This window comes from Lepus europaeus, chromosome 5 (genome assembly GCF_033115175.1).
Source record: "Lepus europaeus isolate LE1 chromosome 5, mLepTim1.pri, whole genome shotgun sequence".
NCBI lineage: Eukaryota > Metazoa > Chordata > Mammalia > Lagomorpha > Leporidae > Lepus > Lepus europaeus.
This window is the reverse complement of record NC_084831.1, coordinates 51,569,485-51,597,051: the sequence shown is the minus strand read 5'-3', so window position 1 is coordinate 51,597,051 and position 27,567 is coordinate 51,569,485. Positions and strand designations below refer to the sequence as shown.

The following is a 27,567-nucleotide window of genomic DNA, read 5'->3' as shown; positions in this document are numbered from 1 at the left end:
CCAAAATAAGAACTTAAATAATAATCTCATAGCTTGATTCACTTCGCCTACAGCAAAGTATACAGTAAGTAGAAAAAACCTCCCTTTCAGACCAAAGGGAAAGAAAGTTTTAAAGTGAGAATATAATTTTCCTCATGGGCATTGTCTACCTTAGAAAAGCTACTACAGAACATGCCTGTGACTATAGACTTGTAGTTCAGGCCACCGAAGGTTAGAGATGGGACACGGGCACTCCCTTGACTTGCATCCTCTGGTCTGCTTTAACACAAACCAGGAGGAAAAGAAAGCTCGGCATCAGAAGCAATGGGTGGCAGGCCTATGGATGGCTGATCTGTACAGTGATCTGCCCTCAAGGAGACCCAACAGGCCAGTCCACTGCAGTGGCTTTCAATGTGGTAAGCCTGGGCTTCAGCAGAAGTCAACTTGTGAAGAGCACTGGCAGCTCTGCCAAGAGTTGGATCACTGGAAATGGACCTGCCCTGGAGTCAAAGGATGCCCAGGTCAGAGCCACAGATCTTATTGGCTCTAAGCTGAAAAGCCCTTCACGCAGCCCAACTTCCAAAGTGACCACTGCAGCTGAGGGTATGGTTAAGTAGGGTCAGCAACATTGCAGGCAGAACTGTAAATTTCTTGTTAGAGATGCCACCTGCCTTTACCTGGCCAGCTCTCCTCCCAGGCCAGCCAAGTAATGAAAGTCAACAGAGTGCCTTCCCCTAGGAGGTTCACACCTCCCTTAGGATATACCCCAAGTGAAGAGATAGATAGGTCTGGGCCTCTGAATTTACAAGGCCTAAAGCCCACCAGATTATTATCAAGCCCCTTCTATCAGGTTCTATTTGCCTCTCAATCAGAAAACTTAATTGTAGCTTAGACAGCACCTTTCTTAGCTCCTCTAATAATGACTCTGTCCTTTGTTCTAGACCCTGTCTAGCACACTTGGGCCTCATTCCTTTGTAATCATAACCTCTACTCTACCACCAATGGCTCTACTCCCAACCTGTGTGTATTGATGGTCCTCTTCCCCACTTAATGCTGTATAATTGTTCAAACCTGGTAAATGCCACTCTTAGGATCATTGGTTACTATCCTCACTCTGTCTTTTATGACCTTGTCTAAATATGATCAGAGTCGGCAAACTTGGAAGGCTTCCATAGCCTTGGCAACTCATGACGACAGCCTAGGGTGGTTACTGGCGCCATAAACTAGAGTGTCAATTTGTTGGTCAACAACAGGAGCCACTGTGCACTTGCTCCTCATGTGGGATCTCTGTCCTTAATGTGCTGTACATTTTGATTTGATGCTATAACTAGTACTCAAATAGTATGCTTCACTTTGTGTTTCTATGTGGGTGAAAACTGTTGAAATCTTTATACTAAATTGATCTTCTGTATATAAAGAGAATTGAAAATGAATCTTGATGCAAATGGAAGGGGAGAAGGAGCGGGAGAGGGGAGGGTTGCGGGTGGGAGGGAAGTTCTAGGAGGGGGAAGCCATTGTAATCCATAAGCTGTACACTGGAAATTTATATTCATTAAATAAAAGTTAAAAAAAAAGAATGGTTCTGGTTGCTGAGTCATAGATAGGAATGAAAAGAGAAAGATCATTCTGAGAGATAATCCAGTAATTGAGACAAGAGATGGTAGCAATGGCCAGTTATAGTCACTAAATAAATGCTGGTTAAACTCTGTTTAAAAATTCAAATACTGTACTTATTATATTTTTGAGAAGCAATTGACCATAATACCTTCTTTTCGTTTATTGCTTTTCTTACCATAAAAATTTCATATCTTAATGTGTATGAATTCAGACTCTCCTTAAAACTGAACAATAATATCAGAGCAGATATCAGAGACTGTAATTGACATTTTCAGAAATTCACAAGTGAATGCCAAATGATGCTTTATTTAGAAAATCAGTGCTCAGTAATTGAGACTGTGAAGTCAACATTGTTTACTATTTGAAATTCCATATTTCAGAAAACTAATAAAAAGCCAAAGTGAAAAACAAAACACTATTTACAACACCCATGACAGAAAAAAGTTAACCCTACAATCAGTAGGGAAAAAAAAAAGTGAGCAATCCAATTTCAAAGATTTACAATTGACCTGAACAGGCAACTGACAAAAGAAGAAATAAAAATAAACAATAGACACGTGTATGAGGGTGGGATTCAATGTATGTTGAATAAAAGAAATAGTAAAAGAATTTTAAACAGCAGTGAGATATGCTTTTTCACAAATCAAATTAGGAATGTGTTTATAAAGGAAATAATTAGGGTTGACAGGGTTTAGAAAGTTTAGAAAAAGAATATTCTCATGCTACCTTTTTTAAAGTACAAGAAGACTTCAAAAAGTTCATGGAAAATGCATGTTGTAAAGAAAATATGCAGGGATTTCAAATTTTGTTGCACAAAAAAATTATTTTTTATCCCATTCTTCTTTGAACTTTTTGAGTTACCCTTATATATTTACCAAAAGCTTTGACAGACAGTGTATGCACTTTGCATGTATCTGTAATTCAATTCTGTGGAAATAATCGTGAATGGATGTAATGGCTTCAAAGATTTACACAAGAGTGCATAAGTCTGGGTCCCAAGAGGAAGCAGATCCCTTGCTCAAATTAAGATGATTTAAGGAAGCTTTAGTCATGAAAACATTAATTACAAAGATGTATGCTGACATGAAGAGAACAGCAAGATATAGTATAAAAACTGTGTGAGATCAATTTCAACACTGATACCAGCAGTGACTCTGATGAGGTAAAAGAAGGGAAATGTTACTGAAACTAATGGAAGAAGTATGCTGTAGCATTGGTCACATTGGGAAAAGTAGTGGCCTTTGGTCAAGAGACACATGGAACTGCTGTCTAAGGGAAACACCTCCTGCAGGGTTACCTGTTGGGTAAAATTAACCACAATAAGAGGACTTAGGAGCTATTGGTAGAGTCCACACTGGTCAGCTTCCTGGAGTGGAGAACAATGGTGAAAATCTAGGGGCAAAAATTATATAGTTTAGCGGCAATACTTAAATTAATAAAAATATGGAAACAAAGTAAATATTCAACATTATAAGACTAATTAAGTATACTTCTGTATAATCCATGTAATGAAACATTACCTGGACATAGATATTTAAGTGTTGTTGAAGAGACATTAAGTATTGATATGTAAGATACCCACATTATATTGCAGCTGATGAGGAGGCCAGGCAGTGGCACAATCATTTTGCTTAGGCTTACAGAAACAAAATAGGAGAGAATGCAATGCGGGAACAAAAAAACATTAAGTTTCAAGCTTATGGAGTTGACTCAAAGATTCAGAAGGTACAATCTGCAGAGCTACTGGAAGCAATCCACCCACGGACATCATATTACTGTCATATTTTGGGTTTTGTTTTCTGTAACCTGAGTAACCTTTCAGGATGTTATTTAAAACATTCCTGCTTTATTAGAGTGCATTTTAATACTTATTCATCTTGTTTTAGAATCCATGAAAACCTGAGTTTACCACCCAACATGTAGCAAGTCAATAACTGACAAAGGCATGGTAGAAGACAGTAGGGAGTTATTTTACAGTGCATTCAGTGGAGAGACGGGCAGCTATCATTCAATTCCCAGATGCTCCGAGCAATTTAGGGCGCTGAATCATACAGGTTAAAGTTGAGATTGGGCAGTGCATGATCAGCTTGGGTGAGGCTCTCGTGTTGGTTCACAGTGCTGTTGGCCTTCCTTTGATTGATCAGGGATTGGAGGGCCCGTGTCCTTTTGTAATGGCAAACTTGGCTCTGCTCTTGGTGGGTCATCAACTACATTGGGTATAACTGGTTTTGATCATGGCCTGGAGTTACTGTGAACATCTCTCAGAATAGAGTCGAGTCTAGCATTAGAATGTTAACTGTTGAGGTGATCATTGAATTCTGAGTCTTCATGATTCAGGGTCATGCAAGGCAGACCTGATCCTGTACCACTCCCTTAATTTAGTGAGCTGATCTTTAGCAAGGAGTTGACTTGTAATCAACAAAGTGAAGACAGATGAACTGCCATCTGAGGGGGAGTAATTGGGACCTGATAACATCTGTGTCACAGCCATTAGGAGCAGAAGCTTGGTTTCAATTTCTTGTAACTCTTTAATCATAAAACATATAGGTAGGGCAACCATTCTAGCTACTTCCAGATGAAACGGGGTATAGCAGGAACTCTCAGGATTGGCGGAGAGGCAGCTGTAGGCATTCTTTTCAATAAAATTTCTAGTCTCAGGTTTAACTGAAGAGATTCTCTGCATCACACTAGGATTTGGCCCAGGTATTTTCTGCATAATTTTATCTTGCAGGTGCATCACCATTCCACAGCAACAATAAAAGCATCAACATACTAATATTCCTACACCTAAAACACAAACCACAAAGATAAGCAGTTTTTGCCAATTAGCAGTTTTTCCAGTCCCAGCCATTGATTAGGCTCAAGGTGAGGTCAGACATAGCATTAAGCTGGATATGCATATCCTGGAGAGCTAGGGAAATGTTCCCAGAGCTGTCAGGGATGTACACACAACATTCTGTCTTAATGAGGACATAAGTTCCCCCTTGGGAGGCCATGAGAACTTCCAAAGCCACTTGGTTTTGGAAGACTGCCTTCCTCACTAGAAAGACTTCCGTATTTGGCACTGTCACTTAAGGCACACTGAGTGTAATTTGTTAGCGTTTCAATGTGCCAAATCACATGACCCAGCCCTATCTGTTGACAAAGATGTAGAGTAAGTAAGCATCTCAAGGGAAGACAAAGCTGGTCTACAGGTGGAGCAGGTTTGTAAAGTTAGCAACGTTTTATATATTCTTCAGCCATCTTCCTTGAACCCAAAGTGCATCTTCCTCTCCATCCCAGGGGAAGCCAAGGCAACTGACTGATGTTACATAGCCATTGGCTTCCATTGGAAACTGGCTACTGTTCCTGGCCTGTGCTCCTGGTCAGTCAGAAATGAATCATGGGCCTGCAGAACCATAATGTGTGGACAGTGATGCGCAGGAATCCACCCCATTTCTCAGGTGCAGTTTGTTCTCTTACGAATATGTTTTCCAGGGCTAGTGTTGGGGCACAGCAAGTTAAATCACAACATACAATCTTTGCATGCCATATAGTGCTGGTTCTCATCCTGGTCCCCGCTAAGGCACCTAGGAAAGCAGGGAAAGATGGCCCAAGTACTTGGGTTCCTGCCACCTATGTGGGAGATCCAGAGGGAGTTCCTGAGTTCTGGCTTTGGCCTGGCCCAGCCCCGGGCATTGAGGACATTTGCTGAGTGAACCAGCTGATAGAAGTCTTCTATGTCCTCCTATAACTTTGCATTTCAAATAAACAAATATATCTTTAAAAAAGAGAGAGAGATAAAAGAATAGATTGTGTTCTCCATTCCCATTAGAGTGGGACCCATATTTGGAAATTATTGGGTAGCACCTTAGGAACATGCAGTTCTCAATACTCCAGCTGGGGTATGGCTACTTCTTGAGCTTCAACACAAATATCAACCAAGAAGAAGTACTTATTATGTCCTGGACACCCAAGGGTATTGCTGGTAGGTCCTAAAGTGATATCATCTTGAGATACATACCATAGTGAAGGGTTGTTGATTTGAAGATCTTGAATCAATACTGTAGATTCATTGCTCAGATCTTTCCTTGTAAGGGGGACACCCACCAGGTTAAGCCTGAGGTGCTGAGTCAAGGCAGTATCCTGCAAATCCAGCATGAGACTTATGTAATCTGTATGTTTTGCTGGACCCAATCTAGGAAAATGTCTGTTACACCCTCCCACCACCACCTATAATTAAGGCAAGAACATTAACATTTGTGAAATTCCACAGATTAGCATAATTAGGACCATCATTTTGAGTCTTTTTTTAACTTTTATTTAATAAATATAAATTTTGAAAGTACAACTTTTGGATTATAGCAGTTTTTACCCCCCATAACCACCCTTCGACCCACAAACCATCCCATCTCCTACTCCCTCTCCCATCCCATTCTTCATTTAGATTCATTTTTAATTATCTTTATATAAGAAGATCAACTTAGTATACTTCTGCACATGGAAATCCAATTTTCCCAGCACCATTTATTGAATAGACTGTCCTTACTCCAGGGATTGGTTTTGGATCCTTGATCAAATATAAGTTGGCTGTAGATGTTTGGACTGATTTCTGGTGTTTCTATTCTGTTCCATTGGGTCTATCCATCTGTTTCTGTACCAGTACCATGCTGTTTTGATAACAACTGCCCTGTAGTATGTCCTGAAATTTGGTATTGTGATGCCTCCGGCTTTTTTTTTGTACAAGATTGCTTTAGCTATTCAAGGTCTCCTGTGTCTCCATATGAATTTCAATATCATTTTTTGCAGATCTGAGAAGAATGTCTTTGGTACCTTGATTGGTATCACATTGAATCTATGAATTGCTTTTGGGAGAATGGACATTTTGATGATATTGATTCTTCCAATCCACGAGTATGGAATATTTTTCCATTTTTTGGTATCCTCTTCTATTTCTTTCTTTCTTTCTTTTTTTTGACAGGCAGAGTGGACAGTGAGAGAGAGAGAGACAGAGAGAAAGGTCTTCCTTAGCTGTTGGTTCATCCTCCAATGGCCACCGCGGCTGGCGCATCACGCTGATCCGAAGGCAGGAGCCAGGTGCTTCCCCTGGTCTCCCATGGGGTGCAGGGCCCAAGCACTTGGGCCATCCTCCACTGCCCTCCTGGGCCACAGCAGAGAGCTGGCCTGGAATAGGGGCAACCGGGACAGAATCCGGCACCCCGACCGGGACTAGAACCCAGTGTGCCAGTGCCGCAAGGCGGAGGATTAGCCTATTGAGCCGGGGCGCTGGCCTTCTTCTATTTCTTTCTTTAAGATTTTGTAATTTTCATTGTAGAGATCTTTAACGTCCTTGGTTAAGTTTATTCCAAGGTATTTGTTTATGTAGCTATTGTGAATGGGATTGATCTTAGAAGTTCTTCCTCAGCCGTGTCATTTCCTGTGTATACAAAGGCTGTTGATTTTTGTGCATTGATTTTATATCCTGCTACTTTGCCAAACTCTTCTATGAATTCCAATAGTCTCTTAGCAGAGTTCTTTGGATCCCCTAAATAAAGAATCATATCATCTGCAAAGAGGGGTAGTTTGACTTCTTCCTTCCCAATTTGTATCCCTTTAATTTATTTTTCTTGCCTAACAGCTCTGGCTAAAACTTCGAGAACTATATTGAATAGCAGTGGTGAGAGTGGGCATCCCTGTCTGGTACCAGATCTCAGTGGAAATGCTTCCAACTTTTCCCCATTTAATTTAATAGGATGTTGGCCATGGGTTTTTCATAAATTTAGTTAGTATATACTAAGTAAATATTTCAACAGTTTGCACCCACACAGACACACAAAGTGTAAAGTACTGTTTGAGTAGTAGTTTTACCATTAATTTTCCTAGTATAACACATTAAGGACAGAGATCCTACATGGGAAGTAAGTGCACAGTGATTCCCATTGTTGATTTAACAATTGTCTTGTGTCACCTCTTATGTTCTTTAGTTTCAACTTCAGTCTGGGTCCTGGCTCACAGCATCATTGATCTCTGGGAAGTTCTCTTTTCTCTAAGTCCAGCAGGCAGGGGCTTGTGAGCCTACAGTTGGATCTGGTACTGCCTTCACGTAAGTGTAATTGTTCCAACACCTGACCCCTGCAAATCTAACAGATAAGCAAGTCACATGTGACCCCTGGTCAGGATCTAAATGACCAACCCACCAGAGTGAAAGTTGGCACTCAGGCTGGGTCTCTTTCCAAGTTTTGAGGAGTACCAGGTATTCCAGTTTTAAAGGATGGAGAGGGATGCCAGTAGGCTGAAGCAGAAGCAAATGAATGGAATGCATATATTTGAAAAGTCATGTCTAGTTCTTTCCATTTTTAAATGAGTTTGTTCATCTAGGCACAAGAACAGAGGAATGTTTCACATAAAGGATTTGATTGGAACCTGTTTCAAGGAGCCACTGGGATTCTGGGATTCTAAGCAATGCCATCAGCAAATCTTTATCTCAAGTCGAGTTGTTGCCCTGGCACCTTTTAGCTATAGTTCCTCTTTCAGTCTTCTCAGTTGATAGAGGTCTCCAAGAGGCATGTAAATTCCATTTACTTCCTAGATATTTGTATACTATTTATATAACACTAGCAATGAAGACATTCCCATTATCACTTTGAATAGAGAAGGGTGTCCAAATTGGGGGATGATTTCCTTCAACAAAATTTTAACATTTCTAATGCCTTCTCCAAGTGCCAAGAGTAAACCTCAGCCCACCCAGTGAAAGTTCCTACCAATAGACATTTAGAGTTTCCTCTTGCTTTTGACATTACAATGTCTATTTGCCAGTCTTACGGTAGAGTCTACTTGCCAGCCTTTCCCCTGAACTCTCTCCACTAACTTGCATTTCCACCTTGTTATATGGTGGGCCTCTCTTAGGATTGTTTTTAGCATAGCTCATGCACATTTTTATGACTTTCTATTTGGCCTTCTGCATGTTTGGGCCAATTATGGACTTTTGAACCATTGTAGGGGTGCATCCAAATCATAGTGAGTGCTCTAATATATAAACTTAATTATAATCTTCATCAGGGGCTCAGGCACCAAAATTATCCATTGGCCATTTACTAGTCAGGAATCCAAACTCTACTCCCAAGACAGTTTAAGTTCTTTGGGAAATAGTCTGACTTAAAATGGGTCCAGTCTGAATTTTGAATATGTGCCATCACTAAGGGCTTTTAGTTTGGCCTGCTACTTTGAGGCATGGTCAGACCTAATTTCCTTGAGAAAGCTTACAGTCTGATTTTTGATATCTGGGATACTGCTTTGGTGGCTGCTGCTTCTGCTGACTTTAAAATCTCTTGAGCCTGCTTCATGTCTTTTTCTCCTGATGTCAACATTCCTTTCCATCCAAGTAGCTCTGTTGACATGTAATGCAGAAAAAGCATACTTAGAGTTAGTATAAATGTTTACTCTCCTGCCTCTTCCAAGGCTTATGGCACAGGTGAGAATTCTGAGTTCAGTCTCTTGGGCCAAAGAATCTGGTGGCAACACTTCGGCTTCCAAAATCTTGTGATGAGTTACCATTGCATTTCCAGCCTTTTAATTTCCCTTGTCCATGAAGATACTTCTATCCATGAAGAATTGCAGATACGGAGTTTCTGAGGGGACATCAGTCAGGTTTGGCCTGCTGAAATATACTCATTCAATAATCTAGAATCAGTCACATATAACTCCCTCCAGAGGGTTGTGGGAGCAAGGTAGCTGTATTTATAGATGATAAAGTTTTTAGAGTTACATTTAGGTTATTTAATAATGGCTTGGTATTAGACCTCCAGGAGCAGGGAAATAAGTCAATAATTTCCCTTTTCTGTTTGTACTGTGGAGGGCTCAACAAAAGTGAATTTCTCTGTCTCCATGTATATATGGTTGGTGATTGTACCATTCTCAGGCATGTCAGCCAGCCTCAGGTGACAATATCAAGATTCTTTGAAGAGTTTACCACTGGATATTTCATTATGCCCAAATTTTGAGTCCATATTCTTTGTACTAATCCTTGCCTCTTGTGCGCCGAGAGGTTACAGGGTTTTCTCAGGTCTGGAACCCCCAGTGCAGTGCTGTAAGAATACAAGGCATCATATTTGGTCAACTTTTCTCTTTTGAAATGGTGATCCTGTGTATAGCTGCAGTTCTGGCAGTCTTTTGTGATAGTGGTTTCAGGAAATCATGCATAGGAACCCTTTCTTCATAACCTCTGAGATGTATCTATTTTTGCTTAAGGTTGACACCAGCGACTCTATCAGTTTTTAAAGATTTACTTATTTATTTGAAAAGCAAAATTACAGGGAGAGAGAGAGAGATCTTTTCTCTTTTTTTAAGTTTTTATTTAATGCATGCATTTTTCATAGGTGCAGCTTTAAGAATATAGTGTTTTTTTTCCCCCTACTCACTCCCCAACCCCGACTGTCATCCCATCTCCCTCTTCCTCTCCCATCCCCGTCTTCATTATGGTTCATTTTTGGTTTGATTTTAAATACAGAGGACCAATACCATGTTAAGCACAGATTTCAACAGTTTGTACCCCCCACACACACACACACAACATATAGAATACAGTTTGAGAACAAGATTTTCAGTTAATTCTCATGGTACAACTCATTAAAGACAGAGGTCCTACACGGGGAGTAAGTATACAGTGACTTCTGTTGTTCCTTTAACAATTAACACTCTTATTTATGACATCAGTGATCACCTGAGGCTCTTGCCATGCCTTTTGTGACCATAGACTCCATCAGTATTTGGACATGGCCATAAGCAAAGTGGATGTTCTCTGCTCCCTTCAGAGAAAAGTACATCCTTCTTTGATGGCCCCTTCTTTCCACTGAGGTCTCACAAAGATCCTTTGTGTCGGATTTTTTTGCCACAGAGTCTTGGCTTGAGAGAGAGATCTTCCATCTGCAAGCTCACTCCCCAAATGACCAAAATGGCCAGGGCTGGGTTCAACTAAAACCAGGAACTTGGAACTCCATCCAGGTCTCCATCCAGGCGGCAGGTACCCAAGTACTTGGGCCATCTTCTGCTGCTTTCCCAAGTTCACTAACAGGGAACTGGATCGGAGATGAAGCAATTGGGACCAGAACCAGCACTCATATGGGATGCCTGCTTTGGATGCAGCAGCTTAACCTGCTGTGCTACAATGCCAGCTGATAACAACTACATCTTGATCTGGACAGTTTTTATATGTCCTCTTGAGGTCAAAATCTTTTTCTGAAAACACCTCCTGTAGCTTAATTTGGTTTGTCCTCATCACCAGGATGGACCTGTCCTCCTTGCTAGTGTGATCTGCTTGCCTGCTTGGAGAGAAGCAACTGAGGACCAGGTGTCAATGTCAAAAACCCTTTTAGCTACAGTTGAGCCACAAAGAGGTTTTAGAAAGAGGGGTTCTTATGCTAGTTTACCTGGAGTCTGTTTGAATGTTATATGTTCTTTAGCTGATAGGAATTTTTTAAAGATTTATTTATTTATTTGAAAGGCAGAATTAGAGAGAGAGAGAGAGAGAGTTTTTCCCTCCACTGGTTCACTCCTCAGATGGCCACAATGGCTGGAGCTGTGCCAGGAGCCAGGAGCTTCCTCCAGGTCTCCCACATGGGTGCAGGGGCCCAAGGACTTGGGCCATCTTCCACTGCTTTCCCAGGCCATAGCAAAGAGCTGGACCGGAAGTGGAGCAGCCAGGAATCAAACTGGCACCCAGATGGGATGCCAGCACTGCAGGCAGCAGCTTTACCCACTATACCATGGTGCCAGCGATACAAAATTTAACATTGAGATCACCAATCTGGTTTTCTTTTACAATTTCTACTGTTTCCAGCTCTTTCCTGTCTATTAAACTAACTTCTTCTACACACCCCATCAGGATACTTATTCTGCTTTATTTTATGAGGTGTTGTCTAGCACAAAATAAACCTAATTAATATCTTTGAGCTAAATTGCTATTAATTTTGTTTTTTGACTGCAGTAATACATGGAGTCTTCAAAAAGTTCATGGGAAATGCACATTAAAAAAAAAAGCTAGATGAGTTTTTCAAAATTTTTTCACACCAAAATAAAAACATCTTTTAATTCCATTTTTCCATGTAGTTTTGAAGTACTTTGTACATAGCTGAAAGACAAGTCAAAGGGAAGAAAACCTCTGTAGTGCAAATGTATTGATGGCTATAGAATTGAATGTAAGTGAAGAAAAGGGTATAGGCAGGAGGTATGTTGGGTTATCAGTCTTTATAACATAAAAGTAAATCATACCAGGAAACAATTGCTGATTAAATTAGTTACTGTTTGGGGGAAGGGGCTGAATCACTCTAAATTGAGAAACCAGTTTGATTTTGTAAAATAGTACAGTGCAAACATCATGAAAAGCAAACTTTGATTCTTTTCACTGATGTCAGGGTTTCACTCAATGTTACAAATAAACACATGAGCTATTTTGGGAATGTATAAAGTCCCTGTCTCTGAAAGGTATAAAATCAACCCTGAATGCCCATTTAGTTGTTTGATAGAGATACTAGGTTGGAGGATGGACTACATGCCTTTTATATGTTAGTTTTCATTAAATCTATACTAACATTTCAAAAGAAGAAACAAGATTGGAATCTTGTTTCAGGACAGACAATTCGCCTATAATAGATGTGAAAGCAAGGAACATAAGCTTGGAGCCCTACAACTCTTCTACAACTCTTCTTCCAGAGCTGGAAATGTATTTACTAGCAAGGGGACTTTGAGAAATCTACTTATCCCCTTTGATCACTCATTTTCTCTACTGTACAATAATGGTAATAATAGCAACTTTGCAGTTTACTATGATAGCATGAAGGAATTTATGTGAATTTGTGTGCAGTGACTAACACATTAGGCATATGGAAAATGTTAGCTAGCAAAACTGCAATGAAGAAATTGATTTGGGCACAGATTTAGGAGTTGACTTTACATTAAAGATCTTTCTAAAGATCAATTTTCTATAACAATACATGTTATGGCTTCATGGCATTAAAAAAAAAAAAAAACCTTCCACTTTGTCACACTAACATTAGGCTTCACATTTCAGCTTCCCTGTGGAGTTCAGTGGGACTTTCAGCTGTATTCCCCTTCTCTTTCCTGTTTTATCTTTTTATTGTCTTTTTAAAAGAAGTCTGGTTGTGTTGATGAGTGCTTATGACTTCCAAATAAGAACACTTTCTCATTTACTGAAATTAGATTCCCATTCATTGCATGGATTGTCTTCTCCAGAGGGTTTGGGGCCTATTAGCTGGTGCACAGTTGGAAAGTGGTCGTGTTGCATCCCTGCCAATGCTGGCAGACCTTTAAGATGGCATCTGGTGACCTTTTGCTGAGCCCCCTGGGTCCTCCATTTGAAATTTTATGTTCTCTGCAGGGTAGAATCCAAATAAAATGTGAGAATTGGTGAGGAGGAGTTGCATGGGAGGTGGGTCCAGTGGAGGATTCCGACATTGCTTTGGGCAGAGGATGCTACTAAGACACCCTTTCAATGTTTCTTTCTAACCCTGAGCTGTGGTAGATGAGCTGGTTTGCAGGAAGAACCCAGTGTGAAAGAGGGAACAATTGGACAGCTTTCTCCTCATTTAGCTATCATTCAGCAATGCAGTAATCCTCCCTAATTGCTCTAGTTCCTGGATATCACTGAACTCATGGCATCTCTGGGAGCAGCAGCTGAGGTCAGAAGTAAGGATGTAGAAACTGGCTGTGTCTTGATTCCAAAACACCATTGATGGCATTTCTCCCCACCCCTGTTCTTTTGAAATGGCAAACTTCTATTTTCAGTCCTGTAGGTAGTGAGCAAACAAGCCTAGAAGAAAGAACTGCTTTTGTGAACCACATGATGGCAAATGTGTGTTGACGAATTGTTTGTGCTAACCACAGACACATGCCATGTCTCAGCTGGAGAGTCATTTTCATAATTTTTAAAGTGCTATGTATTTTTATAAGAAAAAAAAAACAGTTCTTACTTGAAACAGATTTAACAGACTATTTTTGGTTTTATATCTTCTGTGACTGTTTTCAAAGATGGGCAGATATGGTCTACATTTCTTGGGCAATTCTACACCAACACTGCCCACAAAAGGATTTTGTAGGTGATTAAAGGAAAAATCATACATCTCCCTTGCCTTCATCCAGAGCAACTGGCTGTCTGTGCCATGACTGTTGACACCTTCCAATCCTGCCCTCCCTGCTAGCCAGCTCCTCAGATAATCCCCTGCATCCTACCCAGACTGTACTGGCAGTAGAATCTGAGGTTATACAATCCACTAGACTTAGATTGAAATTCTGAGTCCACTACTGAAAAGCCATGTAGAATTGCACAAAACACACAAACTTTCTGAACTTTGATTTCTTTGTCTTAAGATGAAAATAACATGAGGACCTGTTGATAGGATTGCCCTGAGGAATAAATAAACTGAGGTATACAAAGGGCATGTCATGGAGTTAAATGTTCACAAATACAATTATGTTGGAAACCATTGCAAACCATCATTATTTCTCTTTCTTATAAACTCCAAACAGTACTGACTCAGCTAACATTTATTTATATGCCAACTAAGTATGTTTCATATGATTTATGCAAATTTTATGCCAATTTAATACTTTATAGAAAACTATCTAGTTTACATAAAAGTGCACATATTGTAAGTCTACCGCTCACTGAACTTCTCACAAACATGCTACACCCACGCAACAAATACCCAGATTAAGAAACCACTTAGTACCAGTGTCCCAGAAGCCCCCTCATGTTTCCATCTGAACTCTATACCTCCCACAAAACAAACCAATATCCAAGCTTCTAGAATTAAGTTTATACCAGTTGCTAACTTTACTGTTTATATTATTTTTAGATAATGAAAGGAAATGCGAGCTTCTTGAAGTCAAGGAATATACAAATCTTCTCCCCATGCAAGAACACTTGCCAAATATACACGCTCCTGCTGATGTTCCCACATAGCACTTTTGTTCTTCAGCTCCACTTGGCAGGCAAAGCCCCAGACTGTGTGAGCCCTACTGTCTGCCTCCTTTGCATCTCCATGAGTACTACAGGACACTCCTAAAGAAGACCATCCACCCTCTCAGGCTGATGCTACAAAAATCTATGATCTTGGGGCTGGTGCTGTGACACAGTAGGCTAAGCCTCTGCCTGTAGTGTCAGTATTCCATATAGGCACCAGTTCAAGTCCCCACTGCTACTCTTCCGATCCAGCTCTCTGCTATGACCTGGGAAAGCAGTGGAAGATGATCCAAGTGTCTGGGCCCCTGCACCTGAGTGCGAGACCTGGAAGAAGCTCCTTGCTCCTGCCTTTGGATTGGCCCAGCTCCTGCTGTTTTGGCCAATTGAGGAGTGAACCAGTGGATGAAAGACCTCTCTCTCTGTCTCTCCCTGTCTCTGTAACTTTACCTCTCAAATAGCTCTACCAGCTTTCAACTTACTTCACCAATGACAGTTTCTTCTTCCCCAGCTCAGCTTGTTTTTCAAGACTGGAATTTCAACATAGTCCTCAGCATCTTTAAACATGATGATAACAAAATCCTCATTTAAACCCCACATTCCATTCCAGTCACCACACCTTCTCTCTCTTCCCTTACACAAAAATGTTATCACAAAGGGCTTTGTGGGTCTTGTCTAGAGTTTTTTGTTCCACTTCTTTCTACTGCCCATGTCAGTGTAGCACCTCCCACCATTACCCCATTGAAAGTTCCCTCACCACGATCCTGATGACATCCTATGGCTAAAGCCAGTGGACCATTTTCAAACTCGAACCCCTCTCAGCTGCATGTTACTGATAACCACGCCCCTTCTCTGGAAGCAGTCTCTGTGCTTTGTTGCCAAGAGCCCACCGTTCATATTTTTCTCCTACCTTATTGGAAATTTCTTCTAATCTACTCTGAAGGCTTTTCTGCCCTCTGTAAATGTGGGTATCCATCAAGTTCTTTCCCATGACTGTCTCTTCTTGTGCTACCACTATCAAGAAAACGACTGTAAAAACCACACACACATTCAAACCATCGCCCATAGTTTCCCTCACTCTGACAAACAAGGATTGTGGCGGGAGCAATTGTTTCATGCTCAGATTGCATTAAATAGTTTAAAATGAATGCCTTCTGCTAAGTAACCGCCAAAATTTACAAAATACCTTCCAGGTACAATGCATACCTATTTGAAATTTCTTATTTTCTGATTACAAAATAGTAGCTTTCCTGTAGAAAATTTAGAATAATGATGGAATGAGATGGAATGCCCTGGATTTTGCCACCTGGATATGTTGATTTCTGTAATATTTTTTCTTGTTTTAATATGTACACACATTATAGACATATATTTTGCATAATTAAAATAATCATTTTCATTTTTTAAAAACTGAATATTTACTTGTCATTACAATTACTCATAACTATTTTAACATCTCTATGCCTTCCATAATATGAACATAGAACAAAATATTCAATACATACCTACTACCAAATATTTAGTTTTAAAATTTTTTCTTTTGCATATTTTCCCTAATACACGTGGAACTTGATCTAGTACAAAAAAATCAAAGAGTTTTAAGCTCCTGTTTGTTAAGAGGTTTTGTCAGATCACTTACTGTAAGAATTATACCTGTTTTGGGAGCCAGCATGGGGTATAGGGTTACCTCTTGTGACATTGGCATCCCATATGGGTGCCAGTTCAAGTCTCAGCAGTTCTACCTCTGATCCAGCTCCCTGCTAATGTGCCAGAGAAAGCAGCATAAGATGACCCAAGTGTTTGGTCCCCTGCACCTGTGTGGGAGACTCAGAAGAGGCTCTTGGCTTCTGGCTTCCGCCTGGCCCAGCCCTGGCTAATAAGGCCATTTGGGGAATAGACCAGCAAATGTAAGACCTCTCTCTCTCTCTCTAAAACTCTGCATTTCAAGTACATGGAATAAATATTTTTTTAAAAAAACAGATTATACCTGTTTCTGTGGCCATTAATGTTTGAATTTCTTATTTTCAAAAAATTTTTCAATGTTTAAATAATGATATTATTGTTTTGATTTGCAGTTCTTTAGTTATTAAACCATGTTGGACTTTTTTATTAGCTTTTTTTATTTCTTTGAATCACTTCCTACAGATTTTATTTCTTTCTCCTCTGTGTAATGTTGATGCAGGGCTACAAGAGAAACTGAAGTCTCAAGGTGAGACAATTGATAAAAGACACAGAGGAGATCTAGAGCTACAAAACCTCTGGATCTTCTAATTGCAAAGGTCAAGAATGCTTGTTAGACTTATAACTAAGAAATGAGATTACCTATGTGGAGGTTTTATTTACTGTCTTAGAAATGTAAAGACCTGCAGCAGATTTAAATTCCAACTCATTATAAATTTATCAAAGTGCTCATGAATCAGGTTTTCATTACTGTATGGTTGGGTGGATGAGGCTGTCCATGGTACCATTTCTTTGGATTCTCAGGCATGGTTTCACAGTGCAAGAACTCTGTAACATTAACAAATTCAATAAAAGTACATACATGAATTGTGAGAAAAAAAAAAAAGAAATGAGATTACCTTTAGGGCTTCATTTTGACACTGTTCATTACTTACAGTAATGGGTTTGGAGCAAATGGGTAGATTATCTTTACAAGTATGAGAAAGAAGGAAGGGAAAAGAATAAAGCTGAGATCATAACATGGTCTTTCTATGGTGAGTGATCCATAGATAAATACCCAGTGTTTGCATCTGCATTCCAACACTTTGAGGGACCACTGTTTATACAACCAGACTAATACCTGCCATTTGTTATGCCAGCCTAGTGCATGAGGAGCCTACGCTGTGAGTAACAAAGTGTCAAACTCTTTCTTCCCAGCAAGGAGAATGTGAACTTGAAAGAACAAGCAACACCACAGGAACTCAGGACTGCTAATGTGAAGCAGATGAGCAGAGAACCCGGAGCTCAGTCGAATCTCACTGATCAACAAACCAATTCCAACCCAAATTGCGTGGAGGAAAGTACTCACCTAGAGGATAATGAGAAACTGCAGACAGTGGCACACTGCAGTGGATTCCTGGATGGCAAAGTGAGTAACAAGGAATACCAAAGCTTTTCGTGGTATTACTAGCCTGTTAAGCTGGCGCCGTGGCTTAACAGGCTAATCCTCCGCCTTGCGGCGCCGGCACACCGGGTTCTAGTCCCAGTTGGGGCGCTGGATTCTATCCCAGTTGCCCTTCTTCCAGGCCAGCTCTCTGCTATGGCCTGGGAAGGCAGTGGAGGATGGCCCAAGTCCTTGGGCCCTACACCCGCATGGGAGACCAGGAGAAGCACCTGGCTCCTGACTTCAGATCAGCCAGCCGTAGCGACCATTGGTGGGTGAACCAACATCAAGAAGGAAGACCCTTCTCTCTGTCTCTCTCTCTCACTATCCACTCTGCCTGTCAAAATATATATATATATATATATATATAGATAAAAATCAGGTTGACACAAATACACACTTGTGCATGAGATGGAAATTAGAGTCAATTTTTTCACTCTAAAAATGATTATCAAGGTCATTTGAGATTTTCCTCTTTGTTGGCCACTAGTCAAGATGGTCTGTGTTCTCTGTGGTTAACTCAGTGGCACTCAGTAAGAGATATGTCACTGTATATGCAAAATTGGAACGTATTAGAGAGGAAGGGACTGTTTGCTTTCACATACCAGGTCAGATAATTTATATTTTCCAAACCCAAAGGAATCATGTCTAAATATCAAAAAATGAGAGGCTCAAAATTGTCTTGATAGAAACATATATCACTGCATTCTGTTAACAATCAACCAAACAATCCATAACAAGCTGACTTGATAATGATGAATCTAAATGATTAGTAATTTGTAATTAAAAAGCAAGTATAGCAGCAATTGAAAGCCGGATCTAAATCAGGACAAAACTAATGATTCATTGATAACAAAGCACCATTTCCAAAAATTGCTGAAATTGCAATTAAACAGATACATAGAGTAGGAGTTTTGCAAGGCTGCCAGCATTAAGTGACAGCCAGATATTTTAGTAGAATACTGATTAGAGTGTGCAGTAAACTGTAACATAACTATTTTAGTTTATAGTTTTAATAGTCATTTCTAAATCACTGAGGTAATAGTTCATCTTTAGTCACATGAGAAAATGAATGCCTATGGGTCTCTGATCTTTTGCCTGTAAGAACACACAAAGCATTATAATTTTGGAGTGGTTTACAGCCCACCAATGGGATTCAGGCTATATTCTTCAAGATATAATCACTAAAATTCATTTATAAAACTGATTTTCTCAAAACGTTAATTATACAGCCCAGGCAGAAACTGGCCTCTTAGTTTCTAGTTAATTAGTTCTTTTATTTTTTTTCAAAGATTTATTTATTTATTTGAAAGTCAGAGTTACACAGAAAGAGGAGAGGCAGAAAGAGAGAGGTCTTCTATCCGATGGTTCACTCCCCAGTTGACTTCAATGGCTGGAGCTGTGCTGATCTGAAGCCAGGAGCCAGGAGCTTCTTCCTGGTCTCCCACAGGGGTGCGGAGGCCCAAGGACTTGGGCCATCTTCTACTGCTTTCCCAGGCCATAGCAGAGAGCTGGATCAGAAGAGGATCAGCTGGGACTAGAACTGGCACCCATATGGGATGCCGGCACTTCAGGCCAGGGCGTTAACCCACTGAGCCACAGCACCGGCCCCTAATGTGTTCTTTTCTATGATGCATCCCTGAATTTAGGACTTGCTTGGAACAGGAAATGATGAATCTGCAAAGGTGAAATAATCTGTTATGAATTTCTAAGGACCTCTGAGTTTTTACCCTGGTTTTGACTCTGGTATTTATATATGTTGGTGGTGTTGATCCCAAGGATGACCTCAGTAATAATTTTATAGTAGTAAAAATGCTTTGTTATTGACTCTTTTCAGATAAATTTTATTCTTTGCTTTTGGGATTAATCCTGTGAGGGAGGTGACAGTTATTTATACTATCACAGTGTAGATGATAAAACTGAGACTCCAAGAAGTTAAAGTACAGATAAAATATTTGCCCAGGTATTTTATTTTTACTTAAACTTTTAGCTGATCTAATTATAAAATTACATAATCTTATAGAAAGTTTGAGGAACTTAGGAGAATATAAATAACAGCGAAGCCAAAGAAAATTATTAGCTACCTGTCTCTTTTCTTTCTTTTTTCCACGCAGAGGTATAGAATGAGAATCCTGATACATCTAGTCTAGTCTTTGTTATACTGCTCAGTTCACTTCATGTCAAAAACTGGCATAAAAAATTCATCAGACACATCTCTTTAATGGCTCTATGAGAGTTATATTCAGAACTAACAGATAACATTTACTGTGTGCCAGGACTATTCTAAGTTCTTTATATATATTAACTAATTTACTATTCCCATACACTCAGTGAAGTAGAAATTCTTAGTATCTTTAGTTCATGCTTCTTTGAGAAACAAAGAGATCAAGTGCCTTGCCAAGGTCATAAGGCTGAAAAGCGCAAAGCCACAATTCTAGTCGTGGCTCTGGATCCTTAAATCACCAAACTGTAAGGTTCCTTGATACAGAGGTTTCCTGATTCATTTACCAATGCCTTGTGGCCATTGAAGCCATTTCTAGTTTTCTCTTATAAACAGAAATCCTAATATGTCCAGCTGCCCTTTCCTGACATGGTCTCTGTCCCTCATTAGAATGGGTCAAACAGTCATAACGTACACTGCCCCTGGACCTCCATGAGATGGATTAATTGCTAGCTCTGTGGAACCAGAGGGAGATGATTTGGCCCCTCCCCTCCCAGAATTCAACAGAGTTTTTTGTGGGAAGCTCAGTGGGGCTAACACACAGCCACCAAACACAGGAAGGCTTTGTGGGAGGCGTGAGGACCGACTAATTGGTTCTGTCTGCTGAGCAGGAGTGTGGTGCTGGCCTGCCAGATGGCCGCCACAGTTGCTTGTTACAGAGACCCTCATTACCACCTTCATGAAGTGGTAAATGGAATCCTGCGCAATTACAGAAGCAAACCAATCAGAATTCCTTCTAGATCCTTATCACTCACACATAGATGAAAATCAGCTCTCCTGCCTGGGACCTAACAGGCAATCTGGATCCTCTGAATTGGCTCCAAGAGAGAAGTTACTGATAAACACTGAGCTAACTAGCCTGGGTAAAGACAGGCAAGTGTGAAGCTCTTTTCCAAATGACAGATGAAGTTTGAAGCGTTGGTAGGAGATAAGCAAAGCTGAAAATGTAAAGACAATCCCTGGTTCTATGTATATGAGAAGAGTAAGATGTCTTAGAAATCAACAAGCACAAATCTTCATTACACAAAGGAAGAGTGAGAGATCCAAAGATCTTAAATGATTTGTCCAAAGCCTCAAAAGAAAAGACCTGGGCTCTACTGCCCACCAGCCCTAGGATATTTTTCCTTCAAATTCTACTCCTTTTGGGTAAGTCTTTGAATGTGCTATTTCAGTTTATATTGTTACTCAGAAACACCAGCTCTGTCTTCATTCAAAAAAAAATAAATAAATAAGAGAAATATGTGTGATGAGCAACAGGCACAGTATCACAGTTTCAAAAATAAAATTGGAGTGTGCCTTTTGCATCTGGCAGCATGTAAATGAAAGTGTTAGTTCTTTAATTTTAATCATCATCACAGTTGACTGGTAGGATGTTCTTTTCAAAGCCCTTTTGTGTGATTTTTCTTATTCTTTCTTCACAATATCCCTGTGAGGCAGGTGGAAGCTTATGTTGATATCCCTAGCTGACAGATGAATAGACATATGTCAAGGTCATTTCTACTTTGTTGGTTGTTCACGCACAGCTCAGATTCAACATGTTCAAAGCAGAACCTTTGATTGTGGTCTGGTTCTCACATGATGGTCCCAGCAGACCCCCAGTAGGACCAGGAAGAAACTTGGGCATGCTTTCCACCCCTCTCTTTCTAATATTTACAACAAACCAATCACTGAGTCCATTACACTCTGCCTCCTTTGGGTCTCTCAGAATGCCCTCTTACTTTGGTTTCCCCTGCATTACCTAGTCAGACTACCATTATCTCACCAGAGATATTTTAATTGTCTTCACATTAACTTGCTTGTCGCTTTCCTATACATACCTGTATTGGTCAGCTATTGTAATGAGAACTGCTGTGTAAGAAATCACTAAAATATTCAGTGGTTTATGATAACCATGTATGGTCACAAATAGAGATGTGAGCTAAGACATCTCTTATTTATCTCAGGTGGCTCCAAAATGTGGATTTGGTTCAAGTCTGTGTTTGTCTTATTGTTCTGAATCCAGTGGGCCCGTCACACTATGTTATTCTCATAAAAGACAGAAACGTTTCAAGAGGGCAGACTCAGCTACACAGATGTATTTTAGTCTTTGTGTCTCCATTAACATCTGATTGGCCAAAACAAACCATATGTCCAATCAAGACTCTAGTGTGGCAATATATTCCAGGAGCAATTTCTTCTTTTTTTAAGATTTATTTATTTGAAAGTCAGAGTTACAGAGAAGGGGGCAGGGAGAGAGACAGAGAGAAATCTTCCACCTTCTGGTTTACCCCCAGATGGCTGCAACCACCAGAGCTGGGCCAGTTCAAAGCCAGGAGCCAGGAGCTTCTTCCAGGTCTCCCATGCGGGTCTGTGGGTCCAAGGGTCCAAGGACTTGGGCCACCTTCTACTGCTAGCCCAGGCCATAGCAGAGAGCTGGATGGGAAGTGGAGCAGCCAGTACTCAAACTGGCACCCTTGTGGGATGCCAGGGCTGCAGGCAGCAGCTATACCCATTACACCACAGTGCTGACCCCTCCAGGAGAAATTTCAAAGTCACAGATGAAGTGTAGCTCTTCTTAAAACACTTAAAACCTGTTGTCAAATTCCCATGGGTTTGTATAAAACTCCAACTCCTTGACTTACTATCTATTCCAGCTCAACCCTATGGACTCTTTCTCTCTCCCTTCTGGCTACTTTCATTAATAAAATTCTATTATCTTTCACCTCCTATCCATTGCTTATGCTGTTACTTTGGTGTGGAATTCTCTTGGTTTAACCAACTCCTAATCATATTCTTTTCTAATCTATGTGAATATGTTATAGTAAATATTATACTATAGTGAATGTCATGGTACTATTAAAATAGGATATTTGTTTGTCTTTCTCTTTCCAAAGTCTGTAAGGCCTCTGAAGAGAATTTTGGCCTGGACTTTTTTGTTTCCAATATACCAAAGCTACCATTAGTTTAATGGTGAGACCCTCGAGGCTTTCCCATTACAGTCTGGAAGAAGTCAAGAGTACTCACGCTCTCCACTGACTTTTAGTTTATACTGGAGATATCAGCCAAGGCAATTAAGCCAGAGAAAGAAATTACAGACACAATATTTACAAAAGAAGAGGTAAAACTGTTTAATCTCTTCAGATAATAAGATTAACATGTAAAATCTCTTAGGGCCTGCACGGTGGCATAGTAGGCTAAGTCTCTGCCTGTGGCACCAGCATCCCATATAGGCACCATTTCAAGTCCCAGCTAATCCTCCTCCAATCCAGCTCTCTGTCAATGGCCTGGGAAAGCAGTAGAAGATGACCCAAGTGCTTGGACCCCTGCACCCATGTGGGAGACCCAGAAGAAGCTCCTGGCTTCTAGCTTCAAATCAGCCCAGTTCTGGCCATTATGGCCAACTGGGGAGTGAATGAATGAATAGAAGACTTCTCTCTCTGCCTCTCCCTCTCTCTGTCTTTCAAATAAATAACTCTGCCTTTCAAATAAATAAATATTTTTAATGTAAAATATCAAAACAACTAATGGAAAAATTACTAGAACAGTAAGAAAATTTGCCACTGGAAGTTGTAACATCAATAACACAAAGAGAAGACATCATTTACACTAGAAAATTAATGCATAACTAAATTAACTAAATACCAAATGCCAAGGTATAAAGTTTATAAAAAGCCTGAAAATTCATGAGAAAATATATAGAGAGAATTCCTCAAAGACACAAGAATAGATTTGAACAAGTGAAAAGGAATGCAACATCCTCATACAAAGTTAACATCATTAAGATGTCAACCCTTCTTAAAGAAGTTTATAAGTTTGGTTATTCCAATAAAAATCATAAATCATATTAGATTTTTGTTTTGTTCTGAAACTAGCTAAATTGATCATACATTTAATTTGGAATAGAAAATGAGCAAGAATAAAATTCGGAAAATCCAGAAAAGAGGAGAAATGGTTTGGAGTAATGAGTAAGATACAATTACCTGATGTTAAAACAGAAAGCCTATATTTTTAAAACAGTGTAGTTTTGTAATATAAATCAATGGAAAAAACCAATGGGACTAAAAAGAAAAATTCAGAATCTGATTCAATGGCTTATTATAATTTTGTGTATGATAAAATTATAATTTTGTGTATGATATTGGAAATTTATAATCAGTGATCCTGGGGTTATAGGACAGCCACAGATAAATTTTTGAACTGGGTTTACTTTTCAAATACCAGGTGTATTTATGACATAAATTAGGATATATTATAAATGGATGAGAGATTTAAGTATAAAAATATAAAATTATATAAATAACCTTGGATGATTTCCTCTATCATCTGAGAAGTGGAAACTTCCTTAACTCAGAATACATATACAGGAAAAAAAAAAGAGTGATCATTTTTAACATCTATATATGGCCAGATCCACTATAAACAATGGACATAAACACTTGACAGTCCAGGGGAGGAGGGAAACTGCAACTTATATCATAGATAAATATATCCTTAACCTATGGAATCTTCAGTATAAAACTGAAGAATAAAAAGGACAGTAAGCTACTAGAAAATGAGCAAAATAGATGAACAAAGTTCACCAAAAAAAAAAAGTAAATGTTCCTCAAACATACTAAAAGATGTTACTGTGCTGTTAGTAATTGAAAATAAATTAATTATACCCTGAGATATGATTTCTCACTGGCAAAACCCAAGAAATTGACGCTTTACTTTGCTGTAAACCTGCTGTGCTGGTAGAAAATATAGAATGGAATAACCACTTTGGAAAAAAATTTCGACAATAATTAGAAGAACTACACAATCCTGTGTTTATGTGTGTGTATGGGGAGAGAGAGAGAAAACAAATGAAATATTATCTTGGTAGGTAAGATTTTTGGTATACAAGAAATGAAATATAAATGTAATATTGATGGTACTACATAAAATCCCTATAATCCTACATTTTCATCAGAAATATCAGTATGAATTCTTTTAAAACTATATTTCCTAACTCTGTCCACTGAAAAATCTTAGAAACAATGACAGATCCATAACACAGAGAACCCGAGCAGCTGCATTGTGTTCAGCAAAACTCAGAAGGCTGAATTGCCCCTCATGTGTCTACTTTGCTGTCAGTAATAAAGGTGTTAGGACCTCTGTCCTTAATATGTTGTACTATGTGAATTAACGGCATAACTAGTGCTCAAACATACTTTATACTTTGTGTTTCTGTGTGGGTGCAAGCTGTTGAAATCTTTACTTAGAATATACTAAATTGATCTTCTGTATATAAAGATAATTGAAAATGAATCTTGATGTGAATGCGATGGGAGAGGGAGTGGGAGATGGGATGGTTGCGGGTGGGAGGGAGGTTATGGGGGAAAAAAGCAGCTATAATCCAAAAGTTTTACTTTGGAAATTTATATTTATTGAATAAAAGTTTAAAAAAAGAATTCACAAGAACTGCACTAAGACAAGACTCAGGACCTAACTCAAAGAGGTTTCTACTAATCAAAAGTGAGACAATTTGGAGGTGGGTGCTGTAGCATAGTGGGTGAAGCAGATTCTCGGGATACCTGCATCCATATTGAAGCACTCATATGAGTCCAGGCTGCTCCACTTCCAATCTGGTTCTTACTAATGCATGCCTTGGAGGCTTCATGATGTTACAGCAGATGATGGACTCAATTCTTAAGTAACTGGGGAGACTTAGAAGGAGCTCCTTGTTTGTGCCGTGGGCCTGGTCCGGCCCTCTCTATTGGAGATATCTGGAAAATGAACCAGTTGATGGAAGATCTCTGCTCTCTCTGTGTGTCACTCTACCTTTCAAGTAAGTAAATAAATATTTTCAAAGACCCAATAGCCTGAAGCGATTTGTATCAGTAGAGAGAGAAAACTAAAGCCCGGCAGGCAGCTGCTTTGAGCCAGTGCAACAAGAGCTCCCTACCACTTGTGAATCTCTCTCTGTTCATCCAGCATTTGCAGCGCTGTATCTGATGGTGAGTGTCAATAGCATGTAAAAGAGACCTGGCGCAAATGGAAATCGTATTATGCAAAGGAGAAACACAAACAACAAACGCACACAAATAGAACAGATAAATACAGAAAATAGTTTTATAAATAATGAAATATTTTAAATACATGACAACCATTTTCCCAGCATTTAGAGATCATAAAGTGTTTTCTACTTTCCATAGATGATGGTGGTGAAACAGCAGATGGAAGACCGTTCCCTCTCTCTCTGCCTCTGTCTCTCTGTAACTCTGCCTTTCAAATAAATAAATAAATATATCTTTAAAATTTTTTAATTATAAAAAGTTGAATGACATAAGCAAATCTTCCATATGGTGCCTTATACAAAGTATGTGTCATATAAATAATTCTTGTTATTTTTTGCTCACTCTAGAACTCTGTGTCATTCTTGCCTACTCTGCATACTCTAGACAGTGTCTTGATTTTTCATTAGAATGTGTCATGACTACAAAGCATCCATAGGTTGCAGTGCATACTGATAAGATATTCACCATGACTATCAATTGAGTACAGACACTAAGTCTCAGAAATCATTCTGGTTCTATCTCCTTTCAGTTTCCTGATATTAAAAAAAAATCTTGACTCATTAGCCAAGGTTTTGTTTTAATGGAGTGTAATAGGGTGACAGACATGGCAGCTACTGCCTTTGAAAGAAGAGTTAATTACATTTCCCAAGAGAACAGGACATGTCACACTATGCAGGGTCACATGGGAAGCAGAAGAGGGGAGTTGTAAGAGGATCACCAAAGCCACAGCTTTTTGTGAAGCTTCTGTGGGAAAGGCAAGGTTAAACAGACAGGCTTTGGGCATAGGTGCTGACCCTGGTTTCTGGAACCAACCTGGGTTGGTTGAGGCAGAGGAAATATTGACTTAGTGTATGAGAGTTAGACAAAGAAATGTTTGGGGATTTGTACTCAGATTGGTTGTATTGCATATGAAAGGTATGATTGCAGGCAAAATATTGACTGTCTCTAGGAATGAGTTAGTTCTAGGAGGGGTAGTGTCCCCCAGCATCCAAGGGAGTCCCCCTTCCAAGATGGCAAACCATCACAAAATACAAAAAGCTTTTAAAAACTAGGAGTTTCACACCTCCCTTAGGATATATACCATGTGAAGAGATAGGTAGGTCTGGGCCTCTGAATTTACAAGGCCTAAAGCCCACCAGATTATTATCAAGCCCCTTCTATCAGGTTCTATTTGCCTCTCAATCAGAAAACTTAATTGTAGCTTAGACAGCACCTTTCTTAGCTCCTCTAATAATGACTCTGTCCTTTGTTCTAGACCCTGTCTAGCACACTTGGGCCTCATTCCTTTGTAATCATATCCTCTACCACCAATGGCTCTACTCCCAACCTGTGTGTATTGATGGTCCTCTTCCCCACTTAATGCTGTATAATTGTTCAAACCTGGTAAATGCCACTCTTAGGATCATTGGTTACTATCCTCACTCTGTCTTTTATGACCTTGTCTAAATATGATCAGAGTCGGCAAACTTGGAAGGCTTCCATAGCCTTGGCAACTCATGACGACAGCCGAGGGTGGTTACTGGCACCATAAACTAGAGTGTCAATTTGTTGGGTCAACAACAAGAGCCACTGTGCACTTGCTCCTCATGTGGGATCTCTGTCCTTAATGTGCTGTACATTGTGATTTAATGCTATAACTAGTACTCAAACAGTATGTTTCACTTTGTGTTTCTATGTG

General features: G+C 39.7%; 1 protein-coding gene across 1 annotated transcript in view; it reads left to right on the top strand.

The window, feature by feature from the left end:
- Positions 1-27,567, top strand: part of C5H1orf87 (chromosome 5 C1orf87 homolog) — an 85,773-nt gene that overhangs the window by 11,118 nt on the left and 47,088 nt on the right. The window contains exon 2 of the mRNA XM_062190089.1: positions 17,426-17,636. Within this exon, the coding sequence (XP_062046073.1) occupies positions 17,426-17,636 (211 nt within the window). The remainder of the gene's footprint in view (positions 1-17,425; positions 17,637-27,567) is intronic.